Source organism: Mustela putorius, unplaced genomic scaffold (genome assembly GCF_011764305.1).
Source record: "Mustela putorius furo isolate JIRA1106 unplaced genomic scaffold, ASM1176430v1.1 tig00003942_pilon_pilon_pilon, whole genome shotgun sequence".
Classification (NCBI taxonomy): domain Eukaryota; kingdom Metazoa; phylum Chordata; class Mammalia; order Carnivora; family Mustelidae; genus Mustela; species Mustela putorius.
The window spans coordinates 11835484-11862452 of NW_025422087.1; the positions used below are offsets into that span (position 1 = coordinate 11835484).

Consider the following 26969-nt stretch of genomic DNA (forward strand, 5'->3'; position numbering starts at 1 on the left):
TAGATCAACCGATCTCTTTACCATTATCTTTACCATTTTTCTTCCCCTCTTTTGCCATGCAATGGACTCTTACATTCAGTCTTACTTTACTCTTACTTCAGTCTCAGTTAAGGGCATCTCTGTGGCTTTTTCTGTATCTAGCAAAAGCCTAGGAAAAATTGACTGCTGTATTTGTGTAGTACCATTCATTCTACTACAGCTCATGGTGCATTGTGAATTATTGGACATTTGTCTTTTTATTCTTTGAGGACAGTAACTGATTCGTGTTTTAGATTCTCACAAGCTAGCACGATTCTGAGTTATATTAGGTACTCATTTGAGTTTAATGATTACTTCGTTGTGTAATGATTCTTTATATAACATAAGAGTTTTAAAAATTCAAGAAACACTAAATTCATTCAATTTCCTTTAATGAGTATTTGTTATTAAAAAAAAAGAGGTATAAAGTCCTGTTTCCAAGTCCAAACCACTTATTAATTTAAACCTTGAGTTTTCTGAACTACCCAATTTAAAGTATTTCTGTTTATAACTGAAAGAAAATGTTTTATTGAAATGTTTGAGATAAAAAATATGTATTACAAAAAGCATATGACAAACATTTCAAGAGTACAAAATTAGTTGTAGAAATAACATAATTTACTGGTAGACCCACCTTGTATTAGAAATGTGCAAAGCCTTTAGAAGTAAAACTTTTGTTATTTTTTAATACTGAGCACCCATTTTTATAACTTAGCTTCTCAAGAGAGGTACCTGCTTGCATACATTTTATCTGTCTCTTAGATTCAAGGCTCAATCTTCTCAACGGAATAAGAGATTTAAATCGTAATAAATCCATTGACAAGAATTTTCTTTGGTGGATTCCAAAGTTAGCCAGAATTTTAAATTTCAAGATATAAAAACCTGTATGTAAGGTGTTCTATTTCCTTCAGTACCTATCCTACAGGAGATTAACCCCACAATTTCATTCAGAGAAAAAAAGGTGAGATTTGTATTCAGAAGTGTTCAATGATTGCTTTTTTGTGCTGGTGGTTCATTTCCTGAAGTCAGTATGGCTCTCATAATTTTCTTTTAAAATCAGGTTATCCATTTAGGGTCAAATAAACTTTGTTGTCTGATTGCTGGAATTTTCATTGAGAACGACCTTCTCTTGATCGTCTTCTAGATCCTGATAGGAAGAAAGGAAAATGCATAAATTACAAATGTGATAAAACTTTAGAATTTAACAATGTGGTATTCTGTGCATGACTATATTTATTAAAGATCATCATTTCTTATTGTAATATACATTAGATTATGTTTCCAACTCATATCCTCTGTTTATGATGATAAAATCAAAGTTATCTTTTGATCAAAATATATGAAAATTGTAATTTAAAATTTGAGGATTTTAGTTGTTTTAAAAATTTGGATGGATTAGGATGTTTAGAAGAACTCTATGATAAAACCTTCAGTTAGAAATTATTTGTGCAATTGATTTTTAATTTCAAATGTCTGTATGGGACTAGCTTAAAATCAGATATGTCTATAATGCATTTATAAGCCTTGTGATTTCTTTTGACTATTAATATGAATTATTTTATAAATTCCAAACTTATAATTTGTTCTAAGTTCTGCATGAAAAATCTTTGATAATTTAATGTGTTAGAATGCAAGATAACCTAAGTGAAAGATTAGAAAATGCACATAACTACAGTTATGAAGAAAATTATGGTGCATGGGTGATACATACATGTGTATAACTTGCATATTATATCAAAATTTTATATAAAGTTATATTAATAAATTTCTTTATGTGTATTCATTTGCTTATGTTTCAGACTGTAGTCTGATCTCAAATAATAACATGTTTAGAGAACTCAAGCTCAGTAACAACCAACTTTTGCATGGCTCAAACTCATGGATAGCTTTTCAACTTAACGCTACTTGAGTCTACCACAGTGCATCCAAAAATCTAGCAGTCTGCATGTGTATAATTGCCTTTCCTTTATCCTTAGATGTTACTAATAATGCAGAACATAAATAATTTCTTTTCTGATTTTTATCAAAATACTTTGCCTCAAATTTGCTAACTTTTCTCCCTAAAAGACAACAAAGTCCAATAAAATATATTAAAACCCTATCCTTTGGCTTCTCTTAACATAATAAGACATGTATCCCATACATTTACCTTGAACTCTTTTGTTGGCTTGTATCTTCCTCACAGGTGTGTCTAAAATTAAATAGTTGTAGTTAGAAATACTTTGAAATTATGGTTAACCTCAGACAGGAGACCAAAAATAAGGAAAAGCATAAAGTTTTAAGATAAGCATCACTTAAATATGTAGATTTTCATTTAGAAAAGTGAGAGTTTTTCATTGGCCATAGACAGTTGTTTTCCATATTCATTATGAATGTTCCCTATTTGCAAAACATTGTTTCATTATGGCATTTGGAGTCCCACACAATGTGTCATTTTTGCATGGAGTAAGTGACTTACAGGACTTTTCACCTTTTTTATAGAACGCATTGCTTTCTGATAAAGGGATATTTAACATTATATAAAGTTTAGCAGAAGCATCTTCTCAGAGATATCCAGTCATTTCTCTGGTTATTCCTATTTGTGATGTATCAGACTTCTGCCTAAAATTCTCCTTGTGAATTAGATCATGATTACCTTGCAGAACATGAGGACAACAAATAGCATCAGCCTAATAATGCTAGAAATATAATTTTACACAATTCAAGAAATGTGTGCCAACATACTCCCAAATTTAACTTTAATCCTACAAACCATTTATAAAATTAACTAGTTAAAAATAATAAAAGCATTCTTATTTATGAATATCAAATGTTTCATAACTGTAGTTTTTTGTTGTTAGAATTGCAGAATATTTCCCAATTCCTTGTTTTTCTTTAACTCATCAGGAAGACCTAATTCACATTTTCACTCAGCTATCAGATGCTTATGATCAAGGAATAAATGTGGTTTCTACAGTAACTTCATTTTTCTGCTTACCTTTAAATTTTTTTTTCTCTAAATTTTTACTTCTTGCTTTTATAGATTAACCATACACAATAATCAGGTCAAAATTTTTTCTATTATATACATTTTTTCAATTCTCTGAAATTCTGTTAAAAAGGAAAGCAAGAAACTACCACCAACAGTAATGTTGGCCATGAAAAATTTTTAAAATATTTGAATAAGTTTGTTTCCATGTGGTGCATTTCCAACATGTTTTTTTCACACAAAATATAAGATGGATAAACATTTATAATATTATGTTAATACTATAATACAGAACTGTAGAAAACCTCATTAGATTGGAAAGTTTGAGATAGGATTATTATAGAATATGCTCTAATTGATATATTTTCATTAACTTCAGGTTTATTTGATAGAAAAATGAATGCTAAAAAATATAGTCAAGAAAAGATGGATCCGGGGTGCCTGGGTGGCTCAGAGGGTTAAAGCCTCTGCCTTCGGCTCAGGTCATGATCCCAGGGTCCTGGGATCGAGCCCCGTATCGGGCTCTCTGCTCAGCGGGGAGCCTGCTTCCTCCTCTCTCTGACTGCCTCTCTGCCTACTTGTAATCTCTGTCTGTCAAATAAATAAATAAAATTAAAAGAAAAGAAAAGATGGATCCAATCTTTCATCAGTGACTTAGACTATTTACAGTAAACTTATTTTTTAAAATTTTTTTAAGATTTTATTTATTTATTTGAGAGAAAGTAAGGGGGAGAGAGAGAGAGAAGGAGCTGGGGGAGGAGCAAAGGAAGAGGGAGAAGCAGACTCCCTGCTGAGCGGGGACCTTGATGTGGGGCTCCATCACGGGACCCTGGGATCATGACTGGAGCTGAAGGTCGATGCCCAATGACTGAGCCACCCAGGCGCCCCTATAATGGATTTATTAAACACCAAATAACAGTTATAGTATAATTTAAAATATGGCTACAGAAGTGTTTACAACATTACATTTAAAACAATCACTTACACTCAGATTTTCTTTCATAAACTTGGTGACATCCAATTAATGAACATCCATTAAGTAATTTATTAATTTGTTACTGTTTTGTTATGGTACTAGTAAAATAAGAAGTATTAATTGTGACAAAAAATATCTTTAGAAGAAAGCCTAAATAAAGTGAAGAAAATCAGATTTGTCCCCAGTGGCTGTCTGCTATCTTAAAATAAATAAGAGTTGTATCAGGTTATGCTTGGAGAAGCAAAATGTGGCAAGATAAACCAATCATATGAATGATCCCACACAAATGACCCACTCTAATGTTTCATGAAACATCCAAAATGCTTCAGTACAATTATTTATAAGCCTTTTGAATATTTATATGGCTCTCAGAAATTTAAATTAGGTGTAAAATATTACTTTCTTAAGTTTATCTCATGTAAGTTTATTATGTAAATATAACTGACCATGATACTGATAATAGTTCACATTACTGGGAGCTTCTATTTGCTGAACATTATTCCAAGTTCTTTCCATACATTTAAGACATAGGTAACATAAGCATTCTCATCTTCAGATGAAGAAACCAAAGCAAAGAAAGAATCAACTTACTTAAGTAGTTTGAGTTGGAGCCCATATCAAAAGCCACACCTACAAGCTGATCCCTATTCTCCACACAGGCTTTACATGTTATATTGGCAGATACATCAAAATCATCCAAAATGGCATCTTTTTTGTTCCTTTCTCTATAGGTTGATATTTTCCCTTAATTACTTCAGTAGTTTCAGTTAATGTAGCCTTACCTAAGATAAGTGTGAAATTCTATGCATTTCATGAGAACATTTTTTGAGTTAAGGTCTCTGAAGTACTTCAATGATGAATCACAATATTGGTACCAAAAGGACCACGTAGCCATGTTACTAGTCATGACTAAAATAATTGAGGAATATGCTCAATTCATGAAAATGTACTATATGCACCACTATGAACAGTCTAGATTGGAAACTCCAAACTTTGCGATGAGGACTATAGTTGGGATAGAGATCAATTATCTATATTCTGAAAGAACAAAGGCCAGTCTTGCATAATGTGACCTTTATTCACAGCAGATTCTTTGTAAATAAGTATCTCAGGATATAAACACTTGTAACTCAGTGATGACCCACTGATTTTACAGGACTAGAAAAAAAAAGTACCATGTCCAACTAGTGTTCAGATACTAGTAACCTTTACTGCTTATCTTGTCTTTATGATATGAAAATAACCCTTGAAATGTTTTGAAAAACCTTAGAAATGTTTTGATAAAAACTTACGATGTAGTAGTGTGAAAGTTAATGCTTTAAAGACATGCAGAGAAACCAAATATTGGGAATTAAAGGAATCAACCCTCTGGGATAAAAGAAACAGGACTTAAAGAAATATTTCATTAACGTAAATTAGAATATCGTATTCTCGTAGCAGATATATTTTCTTTTGCCTGAAGTTATTGTTATGTACTTAATTCTTTATCATCAACTTGTTAATCAGGCCTTATTAAAGAGAAGAAAACATACTTACCTGAAGTTTAAGCCTCAATAAAGTAAAGCAGTGTGTGTGTGTGTGTGTGTGTGTGTGTATATGTATATATATATACATATACATATATATATATATGTACAGCTACTAAATGATTCATTCTCTAGAAAGCACTGTCATTCTACAAAGCTGCTTACTATGGTAAGGACTTTAAAAAAAAAGAATTCAATTTAATCTTCATTAATATCTTCCCCTCTTCCTTCATATCTCTGCTTTCCTAACAGAAAGTTAAACATTCATGGGTAGATGAGTGAATTCTGCATTAGATCATACAGAAAACCTTGGTTCTTTTATGGCTCTGGCTGTGTCACACACTCCCTACAGTCTGAAAGGAAATCTTGTATTTTTCAGACACATATTTTTCTCTTGAAGGGAAATTCAATCATTGGTTCAATAAAATTATTTATTTTTACTATCTCTGAACAGTCTCAACACTATATAGAGATTTTAACTAGGTTAAAATAAAGAATAAAGAAACAATTGCCTATAATATGTATGGTTCCAAGAGAATTTACATTTTCTTAAATGTAGAGATACAATTTAAGCAGAAAAGCCATCTAGGATGATATTTTGGATAAATACCAAACTGCAGTTGTGTTTCTGAATTCATAGCATATTTCAGGAAGTGTATTTGATTTTTCTGAGTAATTTCAATACTTGTTTCTCTAAAGCAATTCGTCGTCTAAATACTTTTGTTGCTAGTAAAATGAACCAGAAGTTCATTTATTCAAATGCCAATTACTCAAATTATATTTTAATAGCATTTACTGTTTCTTCAAATAATTGTTTAGAATTTGTCTAAGATTTTGAATTCTTTTTTTTTCTCCTTTGCTTTTAAAAGTAGGTCCTTTTAATGCCATAGATAGAGAACATTCCATACTTTAAAGATTAATGCAAATAAATTCCATCTCCAGGTATAGATTATCACTCATACTGTTAGAAGAAACAGATATCCATTCTCAAGAATGTAGTTTGGAAAAGAAAATTTGGAAAACTAAATGCACTTGTTTTTTTGCTAGATCTATGCACTAAAAAAACAAAAACAACAACAACAAAAAAAAACAAAAAAAACCCCAACCCGTAAACATGCCTTTGATTATTGTTCTGGGGGCAGTGAATACATTTTTTTAAATGTAAAAAGTATGTCAATTTGGGCTTCTTTAAACAACTACCACTTTAAAAAGCATTCTCCTGTCAGATACTTAAAATATTCTTATGATTATTTGTATCAAAGAAAAAAATATTCATTGCTCCCCAAGTTTTATATCATAGAACTTTTTAAAGACTGTTAAAACTAGTAATCATTTCTCCATTATTGTTAATTAAACTTGTGGTGAACCAATCAATCTCTTAAGACAACAGAACATGTTGTCTTTTTCAACCTTATTAAAAGAAAAACCTGAATGTTCAGTCTTTAAAAAGTTGAAGAACTCAGTCTCCAGAACCTGTTAAGCGGGTTAGTTGTTTCCCTTTTACTAACCTCCCTGAAGCAGTCTTTTAATTTCTTCATCTTCAAATAAATGACCATCACCACCTTCAATGAATTTGGTGACCTTGGTGACCTCTGAGAGGATACATGTTTATAGCAGAAATTGGTTTATGTAATAAAAACACAGAACACTTGATATGCTATATAATGGCGTCTGGCTAACAATGAATTCCAGACTTGATTCTGGAATTCCACACTTGATTCTTTCTCCAGTTTTCGTGCTGTTTTTGATAAGCCATTTTTCTTAGAAAGTTATTGAACAATATATAACAAATATATTAATAAAACAAGCAATGTGATTGTTATTTGAGTTTCATTCTCTATCTTTGGAAATCTTTACTATGTTGGCATGGAATTTGAACAAAAGAATGAGAATAGAAAATATGTAAAAAACCTCGAAGATTATTTTAGACTTTGAAACAGATTAGGTAAAGTCACATTCTTATTTTTCTAGACATGCTGACCTTCTTGAAACAATTTCTTCAAAGTTTCTTCTGTTTCTCCACCACCAGTAGAAATCCTAGTGTATTTTATTTCAGGACCTGAAAGAAAGACAATTTTTTAATAAAGTCTTAAATACTAGTAGGCAAACATCCACTCTAAAGGGGCAGATAGATAGGCTACATGACTTGTGTTGCCCCTATTTAAATAGTCATTCTAGGAGAATAATTGCTATAGACATTACACCAAGGGATGGTCACCCTGGGTTCCAACAGAACTTTACATAAGTAGGTGGCACAGGTCATAGTTGCTGCTCATTTAAATGAATACTTGTGACATAGCTGAATTCAGAATTTTTTTAAAAAGATTTTATTTATTTATTTGACAGACAGAGATCACAAGTAGGCAGAGAGGCAGGCAGAGAGAGAAGAGGAAGCAGGGTCCCTGCTGAGCAGAGAGCCCGACAAGGGGCTGGATCCCAGGACCCTGGGATCATGACCTGAGCCAAAGGCAGAGGCTTTAACCCACTGAGCCACCCAGGAGCCCCTGAATTCAGAATTTTAAATTAATTCATTGGTGAGAGACTGATACAGAATATCAACTTTCATATATTTTGGTATGTAGATGTATAAACCTTAAGCTAAACAGGAAATCAAAGGAGGGAATGGTTTTTCTTCTAGGATTTATTAACTCATTGATAAATGGCAAAGCAAAAATATTATATAATATGTATGAATCTGCATTGTAAAAAACATGCTCATAGATTTGTCCACAAATTGCAGTTCAGAGAAAAACATAGATTGCATATTTAGGATAATATTATTTCTGCCAAAAAGAAATAACTTCAGTAACCACCATGAAAATGACAGTCAATTTCTCTCATTATTCTTATAGAGAGAGATATTTTAAGATTTGCTATGGTTTTACTATTATAATTCAGGCATAGTTCCATCTACGGAATCAAAGTTTACCTGTAATGATTCGTTCTTCCCTTGTCTCTTTTTCAGTTATTTCCACAGGCACTCCATCAATGATTTTAGTGTATTTTTTAATAATTGGCTCTAAAAGTAGGGGAAGAAAAATGCATTTGATGTATCCCCTTATGGATACATAAGCCAGACATTTTAATGATTAAATATATTTCTCAAAACAGTACCACTTAGAATTCAATCATAATCATTTTGAGGACATATCTCAAATAGGTTCAGATCAACAAATATCTAAATGGTAGAGCTATGTCCTGAATCTTGGGTGAGGGAGAGAGCCAACTGGCAAGTTAACTCTCCATGTCATACTCTCATACTTGTTTTCTGACTGTGGAATGAGTGTTAGTAAGAATCCAGGGAATTCTACATCATTAGAGTGGGAGCCCTATCATCAGTCTCAGCAGTGATTTATTAGCCAATCTTAACACAATGGCTATTTTTTCTTCTAAGTCCAATAGATTACTTTGTATTGACATTATTGTTATTCTATTTCCTAATCATCACTGGCGTATGCACAGTAATGACCGGTTTGTTGGATCTGGTGACTTAATGGATAGATTAACTCCAAGTAGGTAAAAACTACTTTAACTTCATTAAAGGTAATTTTATCTGATTGGAAGGAAACAAAAACAAAAACAAAACAAAAACCCCACCTAGCAGGAAAAGTCCATAAATGAGACGAATATCCCCACAATTTAAATAAAACAAAAGCCAAGAGAAAACAGATGCTCAACATATTTAACACAACACTGTTCCAAAATAATCCCAGTGATCCTAACTAGGCTTTAGGAATACATATAACGCACCTCCATGAATCACTTCAGTTACTGTTTCACCTTCTTTAAACAGTCTGAACTCAGGTTCACCTTCAATTTTGACCTTTGATATTGTGGGTCCTGAGGCATTGTTTTAGGAGACAAATTATCATGTTAAAACAGTTCTTAAACAGGAAATTTATTTCACCATTTGGTGTTACTGAAATGTCAAAGTGGTTTCAGGCTTTATGAAATCAGTTTTAAACATTTCCCATTGTCTTCAAATTAGGCAGTATTTATGCGAACAAATGACAGTCTATTGTTGTGTTGCTAAATTTACTTTCATCTGTTTCAGCACTTAGCATAAATCTGTCCATTTATTCATAGTCATGAGGTAGGATCAAACAAGGTATTATGTACTTTGTGAATCATACAGTACGTACGAAATTGAATTGCTCTCATGATAACTAGTGTAGATCTTACTTTACTATACTGGTATCATTGATTACTCTTTCCTTATTAAATTTAATTTAATTTTTAACTACTCAGTATTGCATATTTTTTATCAGATGGGCATAAGACTGAAATTAAAAGAAGATCTCAACTTCATGTCTATATTTAAGATGCTGAATTTCAGGTTTTATGGGAAAATGAATTTGAGTACTTACCTTATATATGAAAATGATGCAAACATTTACTAATAATTAAACAGCCCTTCAAATGCAAGAGTTAAACAAATGTTGCATTTGATGTACAAAATGATTTCACTTCCAGAGAAAATCATTTTGAATGTTAGAAAGCTGATTACTACATTAGTTAACCAAGACTATTTCATAGAGAAGGAGAGTAAAGTTCAGTACATTTAACTCATACTGTAACACCCTTTAACAGTTGAATATCATTGTATTTGCTTATCTTTGAGAGGATTTATTTGCTTGTCCAGAAATTGTTAATGTACACCGTTACCCAGAATTAGTCTAAAACAATCTAAAATAGTGAAAACAATTCTTTCAAATAAGGAGTGCTTCATACCCTACTATTGATCTATGGGATCAAGGAATATTGAGTATCAAATGCAAGGCCGGGTTTTTAAGGTTAAGAAATTTCAAAAGAAAAATACTCTTAAGGAGTTTAAGAACAAGAAATGAGTTAATAAAACATCCGAATTGACATTTCTTTGGAAGAGCCTAAACTGAAATTTCAGAAACACGCTCTTTCATTATGCACTATGAAGACAGGGATTTTTATCAAATCTTTTTTTCATATTTACTCCCTGCACCTAAGAGAGTGCCCAGCACAGTAGTAAGATGTTCATTAAGTATTTGTTGAAATGAATTTCAGTTGATTTATTCTTAATTCTCTAATCTGGTTGAAAACGTTTTATAAGAAACATTTTAAAATTGTGTTTTAGAACCTAATACATTTATAAAGAATTCAAGAATCGTCAAGGAACCTGCAAAAGTTTGATAAGAAGGAAACTCCAGTAGCAATCTTAGAGCTGGACAATTGTAAATGGCTGCCACAATAATTATTTGTTTCCTTCAGTATGCTACACAGAAGTAAAACTTCTGAGTTTTTGAACTGAAGACTTTTTAACACATAGGTAACAATAAAAATGACCCCATTTTTCATCCTGTTCCCTTTATTGGAAGAACCCAGGTAGGACTGATGCTTCACTGTGTTCCTAATTGAAGAAATATTAATACAGTAGATTCCCACTGACAAAGATTGAGAAGATAAATGGTTGAATGAAGAATCTTGAAAGAAAAGGTAGTAATCTTTGAAAATAAGAAGAGCACATGTGAATGATTTTGATTATAGAAACTATGTACAAGTGATAATACAAAATTTTAGGGGATGTAATTTTAAAAACAGTACAAGTATGTTAAAATCAAGTGTATTACCAAGAGTCAATTGATCACTTTTTATTAAAATCATTAAGAAACATTTTGTCAACAAAAATTTCAATGATTTAATTTCTTAAGACACAAAGTTCTCATCAAAATATAACAGCAATTAAATGATCATAGGTAAAGTATTTTTTTTAATAAGCACAGATTTCAATATTAGGTCTCAAGAAGAAATTAAATATGGATGACTAATTAGCTAGGAAATAAATTTTGCACACAAGTTTCCAATATCTGGTTGTAAATCATGGCTTGCCTTTAAAAAGATAGACAAAAATACTCGAGAAATTGCCATCTCAGTTCAGAGAATGGGAAGAAATTTCAAAATCAAAGACATTTAAATTTTTTTTGAGATTCAACTGAAACCATGATTTTTTTCCTTTTTTAGAAGACCATTTATATACTTCTTACAGAAAAGAGAAGAAAGCTTAGTCTTTTCTCTGTGGCAAGTAACCCCATTAAGATGCTTAGACATAAAACAAATCATTCTTAAGGTCTGACCCTTGGTAATAATTAAAATACACGAAACGAGGGTGGCGTCAAAGATATTGGATAGAGTTGGCTAAAATAGACAGTGAGTGTAGAAGTTCAGGACTGTAATTAATAATTCTAAGGTTAGACTCATGGCACCAGATACTTATTCCTTCTTCTGTTTCTGGTGGTCTAATTTAAAAATATGTCATATGTGGTTCTAATTTTAAACTCTTTCATCAATGTATAGCTTCAGTGCTCTCTTAGGTCATTGAATGAAAAATGCCTGCACTTTTTGGAAGAGCTTTTATAACAAGAAATCATTTGGGGAGATTGGAGATAAAACTAAAAAAGAAATTAAAAAAAAAAAAGGAGTCTAACTGAAGTAGAAAAACAAAACAAAACAAAAAAAGCTCAAGATTTATTATTTGTTTGTTTGTATGCTTATTTATTTATCTGGGTACTAGTGCAAATGCAATGGCCAATTAGGTTCAAATGAAATCAAGTACAAGCAAATGTACTGAAAGCATTAGGAATGCACCATCTACTTTGCTAAATAATTTGCATTCCGCATTCTGCAATTACATGAGCATGCCACTGGTATAGAAATATTTAGCATGTTAGTTTCAAAAAGAATGTAGATACATTCATAGATATCAGTCTATTATTTGATTCTTTTTTTTTTTTTTTTACAATAAAGGAACCATGATTTTTACCTTCAGTTTTGATAATAGGCTGAAGACTGCCTTCAATCACTTTAATTTTTGGTTCCACAACTTTGGTTATAATTTTAGTTGCTGAAAGTATAGAAAGTGGAACATAAATGATGTTTACATAAAAGCAACCTGAACAAAATCGCCTTCTTTTTTTTTTTTTATTTTTTAAATCATTGTTGGGTACTGAGGTATAAGTTGCAGTAATATGTTCAGGCCTGAACATATGGCCTGAACATATGGCCTGATATCCAGGCCATCAGATACAGGAAATATTCATGGTACATTATCTATTTATCTTCTCATGTCCAGATGGTGTACTCTAAAGTCCAGTGACTTGGGTTTGTTCCAGTGAAATATATGCACACTAGGTGAAGAATGCTGTCTAGAAATCTGTAATTTTGAACTGCACCACTAAAGCTCTTTACCTTCTTTTGTACTTCTTGAAAATATTGGCTGCATAGCAACAGAAGACAAATAAACATGATTAATTTCATGCAATTCATAATATCTTAAATTGCATTGTTGGAGTCTTTCTCAAAAGACAAACTTGAAAGACAAAGACAAAATATTTTTTCATGCATCTGATAACAGTGATACAGAAAGGAAAATATGAAAAATAGTTCAGAATAATTACAATTAAAAAATAAATTTCAGCCAGCCAAATATGAGCTCTATGCAACAAACATGATATGATCAGTATTTAAGTTATCAGCTAAAATGTCTTTAATTTTCAGCTTTAATATCATGATCATTTTTTAAAAGATTTTATTTATTTGGGAGAGAGAGTAAGTGAGAGAGAGAGAAGGGGAAGGGGCAGGGGGAGAGGAAGAAGCTCCCTCTGAGCTGGAAGCCTGACGTGGGGCTCAATCCCAGGACCCTGAGATCACGACCTGAGCAGAAGGCAGATGCTTAACTGACTGAGCCACCCAGGTACCCCCTATCACAATCATTTTTTTTTTAATTTGAAAGTATATATTTTAAATGTGTGTCATTTACCCAACTAAGACAATAATATGCAGAATTTATTTAAAGTAGGACTGGAAATGTGCCTCTGGAACCATTCATCCAGGGCTACTGGCTTTTTGTCATTTCTAATTAGAAGCCTTAAAAGATAGATCCATTAGACAGCGGGGCTGTGCTAAAGCTAACTGTGCAATCACAACAGATTGTGTTGACACCTTAGAGATGAGATGTTAGCACAGTCTGGGTTTCTGTCACATTCTCACCTCAGGCTTCTGAAATCTCAACTTTTTAAAATTCATACGGGGTCTAGATCTTAATTATGACTATGGTTCAGTCATATCAAATTTTTTATTTTGAAATCTTAAATTATGAAGCTCTAAAATATATCAAATCTAGGCATCCAATTACTGATCCCACAAGTGGTCATGCCACAGAGGAACCTTTCCATGAAGGCCAAATCCACAAGGTCTCTGCCTCTACTATCAAAATGGGTTAATTACTTTTACCTTATGTTTTTACCTCTTATTAAGGAACTTGAAGTGCAGGATATTTAGTTCGTTGTTAGTTTTATTTCAATCTTGCTTGCCTGAAGAAATAAATAGTTTTGACAGGTTCTGGACTGGGGATTAAATACTGATTTTATTCTGCTCTACCTCAATTGTTACATATTCAACAATGTATATGATAGAGCACTTTCCCCCCCATACAATTGGAATGTATGGTATTTTCGGGACAAGAATAATATGTAGCAAGGAAATTAAAGAAGTTTTAGAGACAAGTCAATGAAGGAACACAAAAATGGAATCTTAGGTTTAATTGCTCTCTACCTCTATTTGAAATTCTTCTAAACAGCAACACGCCCATCTGGGCAAGGTTAAAGAAACATCAGGCATTAGAATGTAAATCTCATAGCTGTTTCAAGAGCTTTGAGTAGACAGACGAGGTTTATTAGTTTTGCGTGATTTCATAAAATATAACATTTTCTGTGAGTGCAGATTCAATTTTAATAGAGAAAAATAAAGCAATTATAAGATTCTGGCTCATGGAACAAAGTATTTCATTGGCCTATGTAGAAGGTAGTGGACCTATAATGGGTAAAGTAGGAAAGGTAAAGAAATGTGTTGCAGATATACAACTTAAGTGAGAAAGATGACATAACATTTCTGATGAATAGAGCCCATGATGATTCTTTAATTTATTTTAAACTATATACAAGATTGAACACTTCCATACTGGAATTTATACCATGTTGAATCATATCTATTCCAACTCAATCTTTAAAATAGTGCTGAGCTGGCCTGATACTGGATTTACTTATGTTACTATTATACAACTGAAATCAGGAAGAGCAGCAGACATTTTGTTTTGCTCCTTACATTGCCTTCATTCTTCCATATCTAGTGTAAATCCTGAGGAAGAAAATTTTTAACTCAATAACAGAATGCTCAGAGTATAAAATAGAATTATTTTCTGGCCAGGATAAGAGTGGGAATTGAAGTAATACTTTTGCTACTGGTACGTTTTGAATGTTTAATTGTAGAGTCAAAACAAAATGAAAAGAATTTCTGCTTTGAAAGCTATGAAGAAAGAAGGAAACAAGAAAGATGAAGAAAAAACCATATTGAAAAAGGAATACTACAAGTTACAGTTATGAGACTGGAATACCTTTACCGTTGTTAAGTAGTAGAGGTTTAATTTTGATAATCTGGTAGAGTCAGGGATAAAAGAACCTTGGCATCTAGAAATTTTAGGTTTATCACCTGGCAAATTCTTTGTTCCTTCATCCAGTTTTGGATGGAAAGAGTTTTTGAGCTGCCAACTCATAAACATTAGGATTCCTTGGCACAACATGGTCCACCCTGTCCTTAAACCGCTGACGGCTTGAGGGTGGAATGAGCTACAAATCCTTCAGCAGTGTTACATCTGTGTCTACACATCTGAATTTTCAGATAACTCTAGAGTGCCTTTTAACTGTCTCTCCTCTTTGTATGTTTGTATGTCTTTTTTTTCCCCCTGCTTCTTTTCCATGCTAGCTATTGCATTTTACTGCTATTCTCATATCTTATCATTCCTGGTTTTTTGAGGAATGGGGAAGTTCAGTTTAGTTCATAGGATCTGAAGGGTATGGCCCTGGCTGAGAGGTCTCAAGACCTTAAGCCTGCTTCAAGTGGGATGAAATTTGTCTTTGTTTGGAATTCTAAATACCAGATTATCAATAAATTCTTCTTCCAAGTACAAAGAAAATTATTGTATTTTCTTTTTTTTACATCTTGCCATTGGTATGTGACAAATATTCTTTATATACTTACTGTAAACAGTCATGGGGATTTCTTTGAAGGTGCTACCACGAACAAACTGAAAAATATTTGCATTTAGTAATGTGAAATTAGTAGTTTTATTAACCATATTATGGCACCACTTTAATTCATTTTGCAATATCCTGTTATTGGTCCAGATGGCATAAAAAGTACCAGTTTGTTACTCAGAGTATTAAAAATTATAAAATAGCTAATCTAAAGTGAAATAGGTTTTTAAATAGTATTTCATATGTTTTCTCATACTTTGACCCTACAAGGACAGAGGAGCAGAATACCTTTTTACCTGTAACCACTGGGATTAGTGATGGTTTTTTACAAGTAAATACTTTACCTTTTATTCTGTAGCAAAGGTATTTAATAATAGAAAGATTATAGTTTTTTTTTTTAAATCAATGTGTCTTTTCTTTCCAATTGGGCTGTAAGTTTTTAAATAAAGGGCCATCTCTGATTCAGCTTATATTTCCCATTACACTTAATATACTGTTTGGGCCCAAGTAGCTTTTATTAGATATTTGTTAAATAAAACCATAAAGAAATTATGTCATTTATTCACAGGTAAGCCAGTGGTACATATTCAACAAAGAGCAATCCATGTCCAGCTTACATCTACCTATTTATTTATACATTTCTAGTCTTTTATGTTAAAATTGCAATATCTGTTCAGCACATTGCAAACCAACCCAATAATGTTCCATACCTTAATTTGGATGTATTTGATCAGTTTATTAAGTATTTCCAACAGCCGATCATTTCCAACAGGTGTGTCTATGAAGAGGAAGATTAGATGAATATTGATAAGAAAGTGTGAAATAAAAGTCTAGGTTTCTATTGAAAATGATTTCATTCATTAATGAGTTCAATAATTACCAACCTGCTGGGTAGAGGAGTTTATCTACAACATGAATGACACCGTTTGTTGTCATGATGTCAGATTCTTTTGATTTCACTTCATTCACCAGAAGTGTATCATTTACCTATCAAAACAAGAGATAATGTCAATGAGAAATTAATGAAAAATTAACTTTAAGATAATTGAAAAATAGATGAAAGCTATCCTAAATTCATTCTAAAAAACTTACTCCTTTCAGATAGATTTTGCTTCCTTGTGTGGTCTTCAGAATATTAGTAACACCAGGTTCGAATCCTTTTCCAATGAAAACGCCTGGTGTTAGGTGATAAAGGATGATGTTTTGAAGGGCATTTTTGTCACCTGGGGGGGAAATGTATATTTATAACACGTTATATTTTTTGATAGTTTGATGCTGGAAAGACTAAAGATAGACATATTTCTTTGTCTTTGTTTTTTCCACACTGTAATTTCTTATCATATCATTGTTCTCTCAAGTTGCTATCAATGCCATGTTGAAACTGTCACTTCGGTCTGTTCAATCAAAATATTAGCAAACCTACTGAAAGGAAGGAAAATCAAATTATTTTTGGGATTGTGACTACTTTCTTTGTCACCTAATTGTGTGGACATTAATAGAAATAGCATAAGTGAACATCTAGCTCTACAATCATGACAACAAGCAGTTAATTAAGAATATTAATGAATTACCTTCCACATATTCCAAGGGGAATTAAAGGAAACTAAGGCTAGACATGAGTATTAAAGAGGGAACATTTTTGAGGTTGATTTCTGGGCAGGAATGCTTGAGGAAGAAATGAGATCCTGAACTCTAGGGGCAAATATCTGGTATTCACTTCTACTCACGAATCAGAATTTCCTTTTCTTCATTTGTCATTCCCTTAAAGGCATCGTTGGTTGGAACAAATAAAGTCCAATCCCCAGGTTGTGTCAGGAGCTCTTTCAAGTCTGCAGCTTCAAGTAGGCTGAGGAAGACACTAAGCAGGAAAGACATTTATTCTGTTAGATTTAGATTTAGGTATTCATGGAATAGAATAGAATCCATTTACAGTGGAAAGCATGAGAAATTTTCATGCATTTTTTTTCTAAGATTTATTTACTTATTTGAGGAGGTGAGGGAGAGGCAGAGGAAGAGGGAGAGAGAGAATCCCAAGCAGACTTTGTGCTGAGCACGGAGCCCAACGCAGGGCTCGATCTCACGACCCTGAGATCATGACCTGAGTCAAAACCAAGAGTTGGACACTTAACTGATTCTGCCACCCAGGCCCCCTATTCATCCATTTTTATGTTTCAAATGCAATTTACCTGTTAAGAAAGCTTTATCATGGGGAAATTCTTTAAATATACATATGGTTTTTAAATCTCCTAAACTCTTACAACTTGACAAGGTCACACTTCATGACAAAGTAGAAGTGTATGTTTTTCATTTAATATTCCACAAAATAGTCTTTGCTAGTATTTACTGTCATTTTTTAAAAAACTTAAATATAAAAAAAAAATTGCAAGGAATACGCCAATGTATTAGATTGTTTCCCTCACCAAATCATATTATGGTGCACCAGGAAGCAAAATACTCTGAAGAACATATTTCAGTTTTGAAAATATTTGCATGGACTTCTTATTCTAAATTCTATTTTCAGCAATACTGAATAATTGATGCCTTTTGGATACTAACTGTGACACAAAACTATGTCAATAGTTCTCTGTTTTTGTTGTTTGTTGTTTGTTTGTTTGTTTGTTTTTGGTGGGAGTGAATCCATTTGGCTTACCTAAAGCGCTTATCTTGTTTTAATTTTTCGTGGAGGGATTTCTCTGCTGGTTTGATGATTTCTCGGAATATATGAATAGCACCATTTCTTCCTTGTTTGCTTCCTCTTACCATGCATGAATTTTCAATGCAGACAGCCTAGCAAAGAAGAGAAAGATACAACTGTCCATTTCCTTACTTGAAATGTCCTATGTGGAAGTAGATGCAAAACTGAGTTAATCGATTGACTCTTTTAAGAGGTCTCCTGACCTCTCTGGTCAAAGGAAATAGCATCTCACTTCTTTTTATAAGGTCTGGCATAATCTGACTTCACACTTCTTATTCAATCAGGTTTTCTAGTACTAGTTAACTACCCTATATGTCAGACAGGTAGTTTCATCCATATATAACAAAAGTTCCATAGAATTCCATGTCTGTATTTTTTATCATTCTTCTCCAGGTTTGAACCATTCTTCCACACCCTCTTTAAGAAACTTTCACTCTCTAACTCTTTAGGACCCTCTTTAACCATAAAGTTCCCTGACTTCAGTGCCTTTTGAGATTTTCACAGATATTTACTATATTTTCCTGACTATAAGGCTTTATCAATTATGTCACATTATTAATTTTGTTATAGTGTTTTTTGAACAAATATCTGTATATGCAGCCCATTTCCTGCATCTTATAAAATGTGTGTCTTGGGATTGTGGAACAATCCTGAGCAGCTGCTGTGTATTGTATCAGGTAATGCTTGACTTCTGTAAAATCTCTGGCCTGGACAGAAACTGAACAGCACCACTCCTTGCACAGTTTTCATAAGCAATATTTTCTAGAAATAGTTCCTCAGATAAAGTATGTTAGAACTATTTTCTAGAGTTCAGAGATCTTTAGATGTCTATAAAAAATTATCTTGTAAACTTACAGGAATCCATAAATCAAAAGCTATTTTGATAGCTATTTTAGAGGAGTTTTATGATTTCTAGAACTGAAATAATTAATGTTTTAGAACAGATAATGAAACAAACGCAAATTATCTGAATTGTTAATACCCAGCACTTTTTGTTGCCCTTCCTCACAGTGTTTTCATACATTACTCAATTCCTGATCTTCCTATGAATATTTACTATTACTACAACCACATTAATAAAATTCTGGACACATCTGCTTTAATAATATTCTTAGTCAGGGAAATGTCATTTGACATTCAGGCCAATGTAGATATTTTATCTTTTTCTGATTGACTTACTGTACGATAGACGAAGACTCTGAGCTGTTTGCCTCCAATGGTTTCAAGCTTTTGTCCATTGTAAAGCTCATTAAGGCCAACTTTTACCTTCAATATGTGATTTTGCAGAATTAATTTAAGAAGCCGCTGATCCATGCTAAGAGTATCATCTATAAATAAATTCATGAAGAAAAAAGATTACTTAGAAAGCATTAAAATTCCTCCTGATAAGAAAAAATCATGAAAATGGATAATCCCTAATACTATGGAGATTATAGATTCTGCACTCATAAAATATGAGTCAACTAAATGCTCAAGGCTACAAATTCCATGCACTAATTAGAAACTCTGCAAGCTCTTTGATCAAATGACTGTAACATTCTTCTTCTTCTTCTTCTTTTTTTTTTAAGATTTTACTTATTTATTTGACAGAGATACAGCGAGAGAGGGAACACATGCAGGGGGGAGTGGGGGGAGAAGCAGCTTCCCATGGAGCAGAGAGCCCAATGTGGGGCTCGATCCCAGGATGCTGGGATCATAACCTGAGGCAATAGCAACCGTTTAACAACTGGGCCACCCAAGCACCCTGGCTATAACATTATTCTAATTTTTATGAGAATTTTATATACACTGGTCACATGACACAACTGACAAATCGTTTATAAATTCATCGTTACTTACGAAGAGAAAATCAAAACACATTCACCATCCTAACAGTTATTACAAAGAGGAATTATAGCATTTCTAGGAATTTGAATTTTTATTAATAATTTTGTGCATCACAATTTAACATCTGGGAATATGTTTTTAAAATAATACTTAATTTTTAATTACTAAATTTTGCTTTACAATTTAAATATGTCTTTGTGAAATCACTTTTCTAGAAAAAGTAGCAGGTTACACTAATCTAAACAATATCCTTGAAGAGCAGCTAGTAGATAAAGTACTTATAATAATAGTTTACATAGTAAACTATTGGCTGTTCATTTATAGAAGTGTATAATAAAATAGTCTCTTGTTTATTTATAATTTGACACCTTATATCAAATGTTGAGATGAAAAATACAACTATTTATTCTTAAATATTATGTTGGTGTTAAATAAACAAATCAGATTAATTTTTCTTAAGATCTACTAATACATCCCTTGTGTGTATTGGAATTATGAATAGTTTCATAGAATAACTGAATACTCTTTATCACAAACTTTTGCTCCCTGTAGGCTCTTATCTATTATAATGAAATGTTTTTAAATGAAGGACATTTTAATAGAGATGACATAGTACTAACAATGTGTAGCCAATAAAGAAATAATCACCACCTTGTAAAATGTCGGTTGTTCCTTAATGCAAACAATCATGGTGAAGAAAAATGTGTGTGAGGGTTGGTGGGGGAGTGAGAGTAGGAATGACAGTGTCCAGTACATACCTGAAAATGCATTATTCACAGGTGCCAGCAAAGTATATTCCCCATCTGGCCGCAGAGCAGATGCCAAGCCTAACTGGGCCACGAGGTCTGTGAAAGTGGTTTGCTGATTTCCAGCCAGCTCAATAACTTGTTTGGCTGTAAAGTAAACCATCACCATCGCAACAATGTCATCTTTGTTACTATCATCATCATCATCCTGAAATTAGTAAATCAGTTCTTGGCTGTTCTCTATAAGCTATTTGCTGCCATGACAATGTGATAAGATATCCTGCCCTTCCCTAGTAAGAGTTCCAGATTCCTGTTTTGGGGGGTCGATAACCACAGAGAACTTTTACAAAAGAAAATATTTTTCCAGCTTCTTAGTTTCATTGTCTTTAATTCTCTATGGCTCACGTCCCACCTTTCTCTGCTCTTGTGAGTGCCATAGTTATTTCATTTATCCAAAGCTGGCCATTTGGTTAGATCTGTCCTTCCGCTTTCAAGAAAAACTGTGGTACTGTGAGAGAGCCTTTATAAATATTAAGTGTTAGAAGCTTGGGAAAGCGGAAGTTCCGTGCTACCCAGGAGCCTGTGGCTACACAGGCTACCTAGTGCTCAGTTCACTCTGCTGCATTTGTGCTTCACGTGCCTTTCCTTATGCTAAACATTCATTTTTCATGGATTTAGTCATGTGGCATCGTAACTGGTAAAGAGTAGTAGGTGGAAGAATCCAAAACTGTTGCTCACCAGAATCGGGAATTAGGACCTGATCAATCAAATGGATGACACCATTATTTGTCACGATATCTTTTTTGTTCACCATTTTGATTCCATTTACTGTTATGCTGTCACCGTCACATCCTATCTCAATGGTGTTTCCTTCCAGAGTCTCAAAGACTGCTCCTCCCATGATAGCTTCAGAACACTGGAGTGTGTTCAAAAGGTGGTACTTCAAGAGAGCTGGAGGACAAATGAAAAGCAGCAAGTTCTGAGATCAAGGGAAATTGCACTTACCCCTTAAAGACATGGTTGATTGTGGACCTGAGAATTCCTAAGAAATATAATACATATAAGACCTAAGTATTAAAAAAAAAAAAAGGCCTAAGTCTTGACTAAAGGGTTTTTAATTGTTGAAGTTCTAGGAACACTTTTTCAACGAACTATATGAACTATTCAATAGAAATAGCTCAGCTCAGTAGGAAGTAAGAAGAGAAGATCAGTTGCATGAAATGATTTGTGTAGTGCTTAGACAATGTGTTAGAGTAAGTTTCCACTCTCATAAGAAGGTGATTTCTGACATGAAAACAAGAAGAACGATCCCTGTGTTTACTAGAGATACCTATTCTTAAACACCCAAGCAGCATCTTGTATAAGCCACTCATAACAGAAGAGCTTCGTATGCTTTATAAAGAGTTTAATAGAGGAGGAGGATAGGACAAATAATCCCCTAAAGACAACATCCGGAGAGTAGCCAAAGTAAAGACGGTTTCTTGGAAGGTATCTGAAGGGATCTGTCCTTCAACTGTATTGTCTCTCTAACTGTATCATCAAAATTTCTCATTTTAAATTGGTTAAATGTTAGTTAAATGTACTCCTCACAACATAAAATCTATTTGAAAATAGATAGAGAGACTAGAATGAAGCCAAATTCTATGTATAAATAAATAATAGACCAAGAGAACCGTGTAATTTTCTTAACTTAATTATACATTTTAGCATAAATTTAGAATTAAAAGCATTATGTAATACATGTATGATATTAAAATTTGATAATCTAATATTTCTTTTAAACCATGGCTAAATCCTTTTTAATGCCTGCTACTTATTTACTTGAAAACAATAAAAAAGAATATGATCTTTATGATATTATTTTTAAATTAATTATTAATTATATAATTACTCTGCTGACTCTTTCAAAGGCTTTTTTTTTTTTTAAGATTTTGTAGTCCACTTAGATCACAAGTTTTTCTTTGCCTTTGCTTATCAAAGCTGATAATAAGTGCATGACTTAATTTTTTTTTTAAATTTTCTTTTCTTGGAATTCTGGGAGACTTCTCAGAGAGGAGGACATTTTAGTACCTTCAGAAGCCACTTTGTCTCCCATGATCCTTTCTAGGACACCTCGTGGAAGTTTCTCAAAAGCCTCATTGGTGGGAGCAAAGAGTGTGAAGTGACCATCTCTTCCAAGGGACTCGAGTATATCAGATGTGATAGCAGCTGCCTGAAACACAAATGTGCTTGTTAGAGGCTTGCATGTTGCAGATCCAAAAGAAAATCACAACACACTTAAACTAGGCTGTCCTGAGGGAGTTGATTCTGTATAAAATTATAGAAGTTTGCTCTTGTTAGAGCTTTAAAACATGATTTATTGGCACAACAAACTACATCCTTTCCAAGTTTCCTCAAACCTGTTTGTAAGAATGGGAATCCTGCCCATGTTTGTGTGACTCTAGCAATATCCAGCAGTACATATAACTGAGATGGACACATACTAAATACAGTGAATACACTATGGGCACATAACTAACTATTGGGTATTTATTATGTCCACACAAGTATTATTATGTCATATGGGATGATTTCTTCCATGTAGAATAAAACTCTTTTCATTTCAAGAAATAGATTTGTTACACTTCTGCCAGATTTTTTTTTTTTTTTTTTTTTTTTTTTTTTTAATTTTTTTATTTTTATAAACATATATTTTTATCCCCAGGGGTACAGGTCTGTGAATCACCAGGTTTACACACTTCACAGCACTCACCAAATCACATACCCTCCCCAATGTCCATAATCCCACCCCCTTCTCCCACTTCTGCCAGATTTTTAAAATAACATTTTTTTAAGGATTTTTATTTTTTTATTTGATAGAAATCACAAGTAGGCGGAGAGAGAGATTGGAGGAAGCAGGCTCCCCGCCGAGCAGAGAGCCCGATGGGGGCTCAATCCCAGGACCCTGGGATCATGACCTGAGCTGAAGGCAGAGGCTTTAACCCACTGAGCCACCCAGGTGCCCCTAAAATAACATTTTTATTGTTAGATTTCAATGATGCAGGACAATCTGCTGTTATTTCTTATACTTACCCTAAACGATGAGAGGTCATCTTCTGCTTCAATGAAGTCTTGAATTGAGGTACCAATTTGTGTAAGGACACGGTCAATGACATGTACAACACCATTTGTTGCAATCTGGTTCCCATGGATGATTCGAGCGCAGTTAACAGTGACAACCTGTAATTATTTGAGAAAATCAAAGTGCAGAAATCAGAGCCATCAAGTGACCACTGAGACTGCAAGGCCATTATCTATCTTTCGTTTATACTAGTAAATGTAACATGAAGGAGCCAACATTCTAAATGTAAATGTTGAGGATAAAGACATATATCGCTCTGTCTAAAAAAGAAACTAAGAGAAAATAGGACCAGTTGAAAACCCAGTCCAGTTACACATAAAATATCTAGAAAATAAGGGGAAAAAGCATTTTTTTCATTTGAGTTATTGCTTTTTCCCCCCCTTCTCTTCCTTTTATAGAGATAGTCATAAACTGTTTCAACTGCAGGTCAGTGAATTACATGAAAAAGTTTATCAGTCCTAAAGTAAGTTCTGAAAGAGAGAAATAGCTATTGCACAAATATAATCAGTTCTATTGCAGTAATTTCCCAATTATTACCTCATCACTGACCCTTTTCATCCCTGGAAATTTATTGGAAGAACCCTATGATCCTGTTAGAAGTTTCCCACAAGGGCTTTTATCTACACACAAAAGAACCTAAAACAGTATAGTAGCTAGAGGGTGAATAAAGGAATACTCATTCCCTGATATTCTTTGATAAATTCTTATTTACTATTTTTCTGTAGTTATTATTTTTCAAACACATCAACTACTAAAATTTCTTTTCTTTTTTTTTTTTTTTAGGACATCTAAGTCTACTGTCAATGAACTGTGAACTTAATTTCCTCCTCACAATCACTCTCTATAGAAGTCAGCCACTGAATTAGAAATTTGCATGCTCTAAATGTGGGGGAAAATCACAATATAGTGCTTACATTCATTAACATTTTACTATTTCTGTGAACATAATATAAAAGGTATAGACAAAATTAAAGGTGATATTACTCTGAAATGTACTTTTTATTCATGAAACTTACCCCATTAGGATAATGGTTAATGAAAAGCCCCAAATTGTTATACATTGAAGGAATAATCATGCCATTTTTTAAGTCCTTGGTCAACATTCTGTTATTAACCATATGGCTATGTAAAGCATTCAGTAATTCGACATTTACATTACTCTCCAAGCCTCTCCGGATATCCTAGGAAAAATTGAAATGTTAGAAGTTTATTTCATTGCAGTTCATCATTAAAATACTTATAATTACACTATGGGTAAAATGAGGAAAGGCAGCTATTCAAGGCTTGGGGATAGGCATTAAAGAGTAGATAGGGTAGGAATAGTAGTGATCATTTTAAGTCCAGTTTCTGACACAGGGATGAATGTTGGGAGAAAAGATTTTATTCAGGTTGGTTAGCATATACTTTATGTTTCTTAGATAACATTAAGAAGGAGTTTTAGAAAAGTGTGTGGGACAATAATGTGGAAGACTTCAATGCCTGAGTAAACTGGCAACAAGGAGCCACTGAAGATTTTGTTATATTGGGATAAAACGATTAGACTGGGCTTTGGGATGGTTAATCTTGTGAAAATGTAGAGCAGAAATGAAGATATTAGTGAGGAGGATGAAACATGAGACATTGGTGACTAACAATAGTTAAGAATTAGAGCAGGAGTAGAATGAATCACCACTTTCAAGTCTAAACACTTCAGATGGGTACTGCCAATTATGGAAAAAAAGGCAACAGAAAAGCAGTTGTTTGTGGGGAGAAAGAAAATGGCACATGTTTTAGATAGCTTTTTGTTTAAAGATGAAGTAGTGTATCTAAGGAGAAATATTAAGTGGTATATCCAAGGAGAAGTATTAAAATGGACATTAGAAATATTTTCCTGAGGTTCCCAGGAGAACAACTACAGAAACAGATTTCATGGCTAGATGCACTGAAGTGATGGCTGAAGCCATTCGAAGGGCATATAAAGAGCAAAGTCTAATTCCCAAAAGAGACTTTAGTAAGACTCATTATTAAGTGAAGGAAGAAGAGGAGTCAGCAAGAAGACCCAGAAAGGTGGTTAAGAGATGAGATCCATGGCAACCAACAGAGAGTGTTCCATAATGCAACAATTAACCACACAATTAAAGTAGCAAGATAATATCTAGAAGATCCTGCCTTACCAAATATTATTTGGCTTTAGTCATAATTATCGATTTGCCTTTATATCCTGTAGAATGTAGGAATATATTTCCATACCAAGTTTTACAGATTGGAAATTTAGTGTATTACAGATTATGCACAGAAAGTCTGAAAATCAGAAGCATTATTTATAATGCTTCATTTAAATATCCATACATATTTATAAATGTCAATGTCTGAGCAGCCAGATATATTTACATATAATTATAATAATTTATATATTTATAATATTCCTTATAATAAATTTTAAATTCCACTAGGCTTCTTAACTTACCTTTCTGTTGGATAGGTCATCTAAAATTCAATATGTTTCTTCCCAATCAAAAAGGAAAGAGGAAAGGAGTAGAATAGAATAATGATAAACACCAGTTCAGTCCACCCTTGGTTTGCCTTTTTTAAAGTAGTCTATGAAACTACTGGGGAGGTATTCCATATATGGATATATTAAAATGTTTTCATCCTTATACTTAATATCTCATTCTTTTATGTATCATTATATATGTATAACAAAAAAGAGATATAAGATCTCTATTAATTTCCAAGTTAATAAATCAATTAAAATGAAATCACAATAAAAATAATTATGTTAATAAAAATAATGAATTACAGAATCCAAGTTGTCCCAAGCCTCATTACTCGGTGCAAAGTAAGTGAATGATCCCTTTCCTTCAATTTCTTCCCTCAGTCTTGAGACATCAGAATAGCGCTGTGTTGTGGTGGCTCCCACGATGCCCAGAGTGCCATAAACATGGTCAATTGGCAAAACTGAAATAATGAAGACATGAAGAATTACTTAGGACAATATTTCAAGATTATTATTTCACAGTCATTTAAATTTTTACTAAATTCCTTAATACAT

The 26969-nt window shown here is 33.0% G+C and overlaps 1 protein-coding gene across 9 annotated transcripts in view; it reads right to left on the reverse strand.

The window, feature by feature from the left end:
• Nucleotides 1–393: 393 nt before the first annotated feature.
• The window catches only part of POSTN (periostin), a 34215-nt gene continuing 7639 nt past the window's right edge, over nucleotides 394–26969 (reverse strand). Inside the window, exons 4-23 of one of the 9 annotated variants that reach the window (XM_004779531.3) lie at nucleotides 26718–26875; nucleotides 24955–25119; nucleotides 23890–24036; nucleotides 22888–23029; nucleotides 21556–21768; nucleotides 20830–20964; nucleotides 19424–19572; nucleotides 18200–18336; nucleotides 17277–17407; nucleotides 16642–16772; nucleotides 16434–16536; nucleotides 16260–16327; nucleotides 15554–15599; nucleotides 12282–12362; nucleotides 9239–9328; nucleotides 8418–8507; nucleotides 7470–7547; nucleotides 6997–7080; nucleotides 2168–2209; nucleotides 394–1165 (exon numbers count right to left, since the gene is read on the reverse strand). In XM_004779531.3, coding sequence (XP_004779588.2) covers nucleotides 1128–1165; nucleotides 2168–2209; nucleotides 6997–7080; nucleotides 7470–7547; nucleotides 8418–8507; nucleotides 9239–9328; nucleotides 12282–12362; nucleotides 15554–15599; nucleotides 16260–16327; nucleotides 16434–16536; nucleotides 16642–16772; nucleotides 17277–17407; nucleotides 18200–18336; nucleotides 19424–19572; nucleotides 20830–20964; nucleotides 21556–21768; nucleotides 22888–23029; nucleotides 23890–24036; nucleotides 24955–25119; nucleotides 26718–26875 — 2228 coding nt within the window. In that variant the 3' untranslated portion in view covers nucleotides 394–1127. The remainder of the gene's footprint in view (nucleotides 1166–2167; nucleotides 2210–6996; nucleotides 7081–7469; nucleotides 7548–8417; nucleotides 8508–9238; nucleotides 9329–12281; nucleotides 12363–15553; nucleotides 15600–16259; nucleotides 16328–16433; nucleotides 16537–16641; nucleotides 16773–17276; nucleotides 17408–18199; nucleotides 18337–19423; nucleotides 19573–20829; nucleotides 20965–21555; nucleotides 21769–22887; nucleotides 23030–23889; nucleotides 24037–24954; nucleotides 25120–26717; nucleotides 26876–26969) is intronic. The other 8 variants (XM_045069596.1, XM_004779532.3, XM_004779533.3 and 5 more) reach the window with 8 other exon arrangements.